This window comes from Alligator sinensis, unplaced genomic scaffold (genome assembly GCF_000455745.1).
Source record: "Alligator sinensis unplaced genomic scaffold, ASM45574v1 scaffold862_1, whole genome shotgun sequence".
Classification (NCBI taxonomy): Eukaryota; Metazoa; Chordata; order Crocodylia; family Alligatoridae; genus Alligator; species Alligator sinensis.
Window position 1 is genome coordinate 518,051 of NW_005842066.1, and position 9,093 is coordinate 527,143.

Genomic DNA, 9,093 nt, shown 5'->3' on the forward strand with positions numbered 1-9,093 from the left:
ACACTGTAGCCCCCACCATAGTCCCCTCCCAGTGCCACCACTGCCTGCCCCAAGTGCAGTGCAATGCAGCCCCTGGCCCCAGCCCACAGCTGCAGCCTGTTCCATGCAGATTCGGGGGCACATGCCCCCCCCCAGTGCTCTCCCAGACAAGGAGCAGCAACAGAAGCCGCTGAACAAGCCGCCAGACGAGCGGCGCACAGAAGTGTAAGTCGCCCCCACACCTCCCTCCGAGAAGCCAAGGCTCCATCCTGCACTCGCCCTGCCCCACCCCAGCTGGGCAGCACCTACCCAAGCCCCAACCCTACTCCCTCCCTCACCATGAGGGGGCATTGATCTGTCCCCCTCACGCCCCTTCCTCTCCTCTCCCCTTTCACCACAACAGATTTACCAACTCCACGCTGCCGGGCTCTGCTCCTTGCTGCCTGCGTGCTGGACTGTGGCTGCATGCATGCACGGGCATTTATTGGCCATATTATCAGCCTCAAAAGGCCAATTTCAGATATAGTCAATTTTCTTTTCATCAGTGCCGACCCAGTATCAGACCAATGTATTGGCGCAACTCTAGTCAGAACTGCCTGCATGAAGGGCACCACAAGATGGTTGTCACCCCCCCACCCCTTACACTGATTGGCTAAGAGGGCTGCCTGTCATGTGGCCATGCTCCTTCCCACCAATTGGTAGCAAGGGGTGGGGTTGCATGATGGACAGCCCTCAACCAATCAGCAGTGAGGGAAGAAGACATGTGATGGATAGCCCTCACAACCAATCAGCAATGAGGGGCAAGACCACTGGGGCCCCTTAAGCCAATCAGAGTTGTGGGGGAGGGAGGGAGAAGGGAGAGGACACTGCAATCAGCCCATGAATATGGTGACTGGCCATGTGATCTCCCTGCGAAATCAGCTGGCCACCTCCTAGAGTTAGATAGACCTCCATCTATAAGATGCAAATCTATCCTGCCTTCAGTATAGCTTAAACCAACCTGCAACAGAATCAACTATATCAGGAAAAAGGATTTTCTCCCAGATGCAGACACAAATATTAGCATTTTTGCTGGCATAAATGCATTGATTATGGATGTGTGTTTGCTTGCCACCTCCCACCCCACCACACACTACGTTACTGACCAATATACTTATCCGAGTTAAGTATTTACTGCAGACCAAGCTTTAGCTTTTTTTTTTTTTTTAGTAGCCCTTTGTGAGGGATTGTTTCAAAAGGCATGTAGAAAGTCTAGATAAGCCATGCCAACCACTAATTTATTCAGTGCTTTGTTGATACATTCAATCTATTCTAATACCTTAGAAAAATGCTTTTCTCTTTGCAGAAATCATGCTCATTACACTATAATATTGTAATGTCTCAGAGGTTCTATTATTTTAACTTATCATTCCAGTTAATTTGCCTGGTATAAATACATAGCTTACTAACTAAAATCACCAGATCAACCCTAGTGTCTTTTTCAAATGGAAGTACATTTGGTCTGTTACAGTAGCTGTTTTTAATGAGCTTATATATTTTGCCAGCTACTCAGATAGTGAAACTTATTCAGACCTGTGTCTTTACAAGCTTAAAAGGTCATATTCTCTCAGCATCCAACAAGAGCCAAGCCACTCACCACCTTAAGCTGGCTCCAAAAGAATAGCAAGTCAAATTTATTTTAGCAATCCTTTTTTTTTTTTCTTTGCAGATAACATGATTTAGCCCACAGGCATATTTTACTACAACTTGACATATGGCAACAACTTTTTTATTTAATTCAGACACTTACCTAAGCCACTCTCTATCAAAATAAACTCTTCTGAAAAAAAATAATAGAATAGAAAGAAGCAGAGTACATACTAGTATTACCCTACCTCTGTATTGAGGGTACAACATATTAGAGACTACTGCCCACTCACTAAAGGCACAAATAAATAAAACTGCTGTCACTGAAAACAGAGTATCGGCCATCAGAACTCTTGAACCATTATTTAAAATGGCTTATTTGCTACTATGTAGAGAGAAGAACCATCCTCAGCCTCATTACAAAAGCATGACTAAGATTTCCTCCAAGTAGAAATAAGTGCAAGTAAGCAAATATCCAGCCTCCTATTCAAAAATAAGCTAGGTGACAAAGGAAAAAGTGAACCATAGAAACTGAAAATATACATTATACAAAATGTGGCAATTAAAACATTTTCTATTTCCACTTACCAACAAAACTGAATAGAAGCCTGGCTGTGTCTCCCACTGCTTCAATTGTTCCTCAGCTGGTTTCAGTACAGCAGTATCTTGACTGGTAGCTTGGGTCAAGACTTGCAGAACAATAGTGCTGGCACTATTGAGATCCATGAAAATCTGATGAAAGACATTAAAAAAGAAAAAGTATTAGAGTACAAAAGATTTACATTAAAAGCTAAGCCCTGCAAGATGAAGAGCCCTTTGTTCCCAACCCAGAAAAGCACTTAAGTAGGCACTAGGTTTTCATTACCTTGCAGAATCAAGTACTAAGAATGAAAGAAAGAGAAATACAGACTTTTCAGAGACACATTGTATCAAAACACTTCACTTCCATAAATTAGTTCTCCATCACATCACAGGGGGTGAGGTAATGCATCACACCCTATTTCACAAGCACAGTACCCAGGCACAGAGTGATCAAATAACCTGCTCAAGGTGAGACAAGAGGTCTGTGGCACCATGATACCTAAATTCCCAAGTCCCAATTTAGTGCTTAATCCACAAAATTAGCTTCCCTTTCTAACACTGTTTCTTCTACAAGCATGTAAATCACATGGTGCAACTCACTTGTTTCTAAATTGTTAACAGAAACCAGGATTCAAGTAACTGTTAAGATTATATTTTTTATTGTAGCTTCCTGTCTTGTAATTCAGTAGTCAACATATTAATCTTGTAACAGACTACATCCTGAATTTGGAGGGAAAACAGCATAAAGCAATACAAATGAAGAAATTGGTGCTAACTTGATAGAGAACACTGAACTGTGAAAGTGCTTTCAACATGCCATTTACTCATTTGAGAGTCCTCTTGAGGGCATGCAGGTTTCAGAAGTTTAGTAGCAGAACAAATCTACAATTTATGGTTGCAAGCCTTCTCCATATACACAGACTTAAAGTTGAGGAATTCTAAAGAGTTTTTTTTTAATTAGTTACTGTTCTGTGAAGCACAACCAGCTATATGCAAACCTGGAATTAACTGTAACATTCACTAAAGGCACAGCATACCCTGGGATGATTTCTGTCAGATGTAAAGCTTTAATATTAAACAGTAAACTCTGTTTACTCTGAATTAAAGGTTTTTGAAAAGAGATACTGACCCACTTCATATAATTCATTTCTAAAGCTCATATCTACCTGTTGCAGCATGGACACAGATTCGAGCTGTGGAGAGCTGTCACAGCCAGGCAGCTGAAAGCTGCCACTTGTCTCTTCTCCTTTCCCCCCACCTCCCAGCTGCAGTGTAGACACAGCTGTCAGCTGCCCAGCCCTGCCCCAGCTCCCCACCAGCTGGACATTATACTTATACCCGGACTTGGGAGCAGGGGGCTACAAGAAGCAGTAGCAACATAGGCACAGCTCCCAGGTGCCTGACTCCAGTGGTGGCACAGGCAGAGCCCCTCCCACTGCTGACATGAGGCAGAAGCCACCCAAGTCCACATCAGATAAGAGCCTGGTTGTTCCAGCCCACAGCTTGAAAATGGTTGCTGGCTGCCGATATAAGAGATTACATCTGCCAAAAGATCTGCTCAATCACCCAGAGTTTCTCTCCACTACTGCTATCAAAGGCTCAGAGAAAAAAAAGAAACTAACAGACTACTGCAAGTAAACAGCAATAATGACTACACATAATACTATTTAAAGGTGCACCGATACATGGGTTCAATATCAGATCGGCACCAATATAAAGAAAATTGACTGTATCGGAAATCGGCCTGATGTGGATGATAATTTGGCCAATAAATGTCTGCACATGTGCACAGCTGCAGCACAGCACCCAGGGAACAAGGAGAACATCCCAGCAGCTTGGAGAGCTGAGTGCAGCTAGTAAGTCTGTTGTGGTGGAAGGGGAGAGGGGAGGGAAGAGGCATGGCAGGGGGCAGATCACAGCCCACCAGTGAGGGAGTGGAGCTGGGGCTGAGGCAGGCACAGGTGCTGCCCAGCTGCAGCAGGGTGAGGCACAGGACAGAGCCATGGCTTGTTCGGGGGGGGCGGGGCGGCGCTGCACACATGCCGGGAGTTGCTTAAGCAGGCAGGTGGGGGTGGGGGCGTGTGCTTTTGGATCTGTGTAGCAGGGGCAGGGGGCTACCGCTGCGGGCTGCAGCCAGGGCTGTACCAGGCTCTTACCAGGGTGTAGGTGGAGAGGCTGAGCCAGGGCTGCACTCAGGCGAGTAGTGGTGGCGCTGGGAGGGGAGCTACAGTGAAATCTGGGGTGGCTGCAGCCCCCCCATAGCTCTCCTCCCAGCATCACCACTGCCCACCCCAAGCACAGCCCTGGTCCAACCCCCGGGGCACACGCCCCCCCCATGCCCTCCTGGGGGTGCGTGCAGTGGTGGGAGCTGCCCCCATTCCCCACAGATGAACTGCGGTTCCATCCCATACCCTCCCCACCCCCCAGGGCAGCATCAGACCCACTCCCTCCCTCCCTCACCATGTGGGCTTTGATCTGCCACCCTGCCATGTTCTTTCCCTCCCCCCTCCCCTTCCATCACAACAGACTTACCAGCTGCATGCAGCTGTACTGGAATTCAGCCGATAGCCATTTTTTAAGCAGGCATATCAGTATTGGCTCCCAAAATCTCTATCAGTGCATCCTAGTACTATTAGATACAACATTAAAAAAGGTGGGGAGGGAGGGGACAGAACACTGTTAAATCTGTTATAATAATCTAGGTGTTTTTTAGTATTCTTTAGTATAAGTAATGAATATTAAATGCTATGGCTGGAATTTTGTACAACACCTGAAAATGTGTGAGGTAAGGTTGGGAGAGGTAAGGATTGTTGTGGGCAATCTCTCTTACTGGACCAAACTGCATGGTTGGGATAAACATGGTTAGACAGCTTTCATATACAAGGCATTCTTTATCAGGTCCTAGGTAAGAAAGTAACTTTTGATCATCTGAGTGCAAATTAAAAACAACTACAAGGGAGTCACTGAAGGAGGAATGAGTCTACTCAGATACTAGACAGTGCTGAGGATATTATAAACATATTATAAAATCTGCACAGAGCAGAACAGAAGTTACAGTATCTTCAAGGGAAGTTATTTTTCCTTTTATTTTTGAACTAAAAAAATTCATAAATGAGATCCTTGCTTTCTTCAAACAGCCACAACTGTACTAGCAACCTTTTTTTAAGCCTAAGAAGAAAACTAGTTTGAAACAAGGTTTCAATTGCAAAATTCAAAGAATGTACATCTTCATCTTTACATCTCATCTTTCAGTCTCTGGTAGGCTGAAAGCACAGCAGATGACAAACAGCAAATGAAATATATGTCCTTAATTGAGATGTTATGTTTTTTGTTAATTAAACTTGCACTACAAAGGTACTGTAGGCTTCACTAGCTCAGACAACAGCTGTAACCAACAATGCTTTTTCATATTCAGTTCACAACTTTTTCTTTTAAATGCAGAACTCAAAGTCCATCCATGCCTTTGATGTTGTTGGATAGAATGCTGCAAGTTTCTTTAGATTCTAACTGAAAGTTACTAAAAATTCTGCTGTCAAATGCAAAACAGTCCTTGTTAAGCAGCATTTCCCACAGCCAGCATATTACAACTCTGCATTAGTTGAATTTCTGGGTGAATTTGAAGATTGATGTATTTATCCATAAACTATTTAAGATCTGGCTACAGCACCCTTTAGAGGAGGCATCTTCTAATGTTTTTCCTTAGAAGTGCTCGATGCCAAAAGAACCTTTGTTAAATTCATCATTGCCAAGGGACATCTTGTGCCCTTCTGGGTCAAGTTCACATGACTTTAACTCGGGGCTTTGGAGCTAGGAATGGCTAATGAGAATTATCTGCACTCTGGCTACACTCACCACATTAGATGTTGTTGCACTGAATGGCAGAAGGAACGTGATGAGAAGTCATCTGAGTGGGTCATACCTCTCTGCTTGGCAAGCATGCATGTGTTTGCTTGCATACATGTGTACCTTAAGACAGGGTTGGGAACTGATCTTAAAGCAGCGGTTGGCAACCCTTTAAGGCTGCAGGCTGGATTGACAAAGTTTAGGTCGGAGGTGGGTGAATGTGAGCACTAGGACCCAGCAGCCACTAGCATGGACCCAAATCTTGTATAGTTTATACACCTGATCTAAGCCGACAAGAGGCCAAGAAGCGATAGATAAACCCACCCATTTTCAAATTCACCAGATCTGTGAACAGAAATCTTCAGCAGAAGGCACTCTCTCTGGGGCCACCACAGGGAAACATGCTAGCAGCTGCCTGGTCCTTGGTTCCCTTCACTTGCCCATCTCTGCCCCAACCTTGGTCAATCCAGCCTGGCGCCTTAAAAGGTTGCCAACCACTGCCTTAAGATCACTTTGACTGATTTCAGTACTTTATTGTTTAGACTGGGTCAGTGGCAAATCACAGAACTCTCCTGCTTGTGAAGAAATTAGATTAGTAAGTATGATCTCTGGATTTAGTGAAAGACAACTTAACATAGTGTTTAGTGGCATTGTGTGTAGAAAAGTGAATTGGGTTGTAAAATTCAGGGTTTGTGATGTTGCTATGAAGTGGACCAGATGTGTGACTACAAGGTAGTATGGTTCAAAGCCATAGTTGAGAGTATATCTGTGACGGGTAGTCTGAGGCATTGCTAAAAGTCTGCAAAGTTATGACTGCAGAGCTGTGACTATTAACTCTTCATTTACAGGTTTTCAGAAGTTTGAGTTTCTGCTAAACTCAACTTTCTGGAAAGATGCATCAAGCAATCTTAACTTCAGGTTAGCACTGAACTCTCTTGATTTTGCTGTAAACAGAAATAGAAGTATTATCTATAAAAGTGAGTGTCCATTGAGTTAGTGGTAGTTACATAGCTTTGTGGCTGAGATGCTGGTGAGACAAGACAAGGACAGCTATGCAATTCCAAAGTGCTCTTCACCCCTTTAGCCACTTTATGACAGAATGGTGATTATGGTCATGCTCTGAAAGGCTCGAAGGGTATATTTGCCAACATCAATGGTGTGAAAAATCACCAGTGTTTCTATACTCCAAAATATCTGCCAGTACATGTGGTTACAGTAATTTTAAGAATGTTAGAGAAGACTGATATCTCTGTTTCCACCCCACTTTAACCATTCCCTGAAACATACAGTCAAGCCTACTGTCACATGCAACTCACCCTCTGTCTTTCCATTTCACTATGCCATTAACATTTTATACCCTAATGGCATAAAAGTACTGATTCTTGCAGTCTGGCTTGACTACTCCCCTGTTACTACCCATATATAAAAGACAGCATCTTATTTAAGAATGACCCACTTCCTGCATTATGTAACCTGAGGTGCACACCAAGCCAGTCTCTACAGGCCCATCCTGCTCACCACCCCAGTTCAGCTCACTCTCTACCCTCCGAAATGCCTCTTGCACTACTGTATTGATCTCTCCATAACCTCTGGCCAAGTCACCCATCACACACAGGAGGCAAATACCTTAATTTTGCATTTCCTAATTTTCAGAAGTTTAAAACAGGTATATGGTTCAGGGAACCACACAGATGCTAACTCTCACCAGGGGGAGCAAGGGCCGGGGGCAGAAATAACCCCTCTGAAAGTCCAGGAAATAGACATAGGAGGAGACAGAAATCTTCAGGCTCTGCAAAACAGCCAAGACTCTATGACTCTTGGCCCCACATGTCAGAATAAAAAGAGGGTTCCAGCAGATTGCTTGCTCAGGGAAGCAGAAAAAAGGGCTCATGCACGGAGAGACACTTAGTATTATGTTTTCACTGATCTATAGAGTTTAACTCTTTGTGTGAGAGATTTGGACCTAAAGAAATCTCATGAGATACAATAAGAACAAGTGCAAAGTCCTATACTTAGGACAGAACAATCCCATGCACTAGTACATGCTGGGGACCGACTGGGTAAACAGCAGAGAAAAGGAACTGGGCATTACAGTGGACAATAAGCTGAATATGAGCCAGCAATATGTCTTTCTTGCAAAGAAGGCTAACAGCAAACTGGGCTGCATCAGTAAGAGCATGGCCAGCAGATCAAGGGAAGTGATTCTTCCCCTCTATTCAGCACTGGTGAGGCCACATCTGGAGTGCTGTGTTCAGTTTTGGGCCCCCCGCTACAGAAAGGATGTGGAAAAATTGGAGAGAGTCCAGCAGAGGTGAACAAAAATGGTGAGGGGGCTGGGGTACATGACTTCTGAGGAGAGGCTGAGGGACCTGGGCTTATTTAGTCTAGAGAAGAGAAGACTGAGAGGGGATCTAATAGCAGCCTTCGACTACCTGAAGGGTGGTTCCAAAGAGGATGGAGTAAGACTGTTCTCAGGGATGACAGACAAGGAGATGTGGGGGGATGTGAGCACACTAGAAGGGAGGAATAGGCTGCAATTGGACCTAGACGGGTTACAGGTGCGGGCAGATAAGAACAGGATGGGTTTCAACACTGACAAATGCAAGGTGCTGCACCTGGGGAGGAGGAACCAGCAGCATACCTACAGGCTAGGGAACTCCCTTCTTGTCAGTGACGAGGCAGAAAAAGATCTTGGAGTCATTGTTGATGCCAAAATGAACATGGGCCGACAGTGTGGGGACGCGGTCAGGAAGGCCTTGTCATGCATCCACAGATGCATCTCAAGCAGGTCCAAGGAGGTGATCCTCCCCCTCTATGTGACACTGGTCAGGCCGCAGCTGGAGTACTGTGTCCAGTTCTGGGCGCTGCACTTCAGGAGGGATGTGGACAGCATCGAGAGGGTCCAGAGGAGGGCCACCCTCATGATCAGGGGGGAGCAGGGCAGGCCCTACAAGGAGAGGCTAAGGGACCTGAACCTGTTCAGCCTCCACAAGAGAAGGCTGAGGGGGGATCTAGTGGCCGTTTACAAACTAGTCAGAGGGGACCAGCAGGCATTGGGGGAGT

The 9,093-nt window shown here is 45.1% G+C and overlaps 1 protein-coding gene across 10 annotated transcripts in view; it reads right to left on the minus strand.

The window, feature by feature from the left end:
* Window positions 1-9,093, minus strand: part of IPO11 (importin 11) — a 317,498-nt gene that overhangs the window by 271,475 nt on the left and 36,930 nt on the right. For 5 of the 10 annotated variants that reach the window (XM_025204020.1, XM_025204018.1, XM_025204021.1 and 2 more), the window contains one exon: window positions 2,194-2,337. In XM_025204020.1, the coding sequence (XP_025059805.1) occupies window positions 2,194-2,331 (138 nt within the window). In that variant the 5' untranslated portion in view covers window positions 2,332-2,337. Of the gene's footprint in view, window positions 1-2,193; window positions 2,338-3,353; window positions 3,374-9,093 lie in introns of those variants that run through there. The other 5 variants (XM_025204023.1, XM_025204025.1, XM_025204024.1 and 2 more) reach the window with 2 other exon arrangements.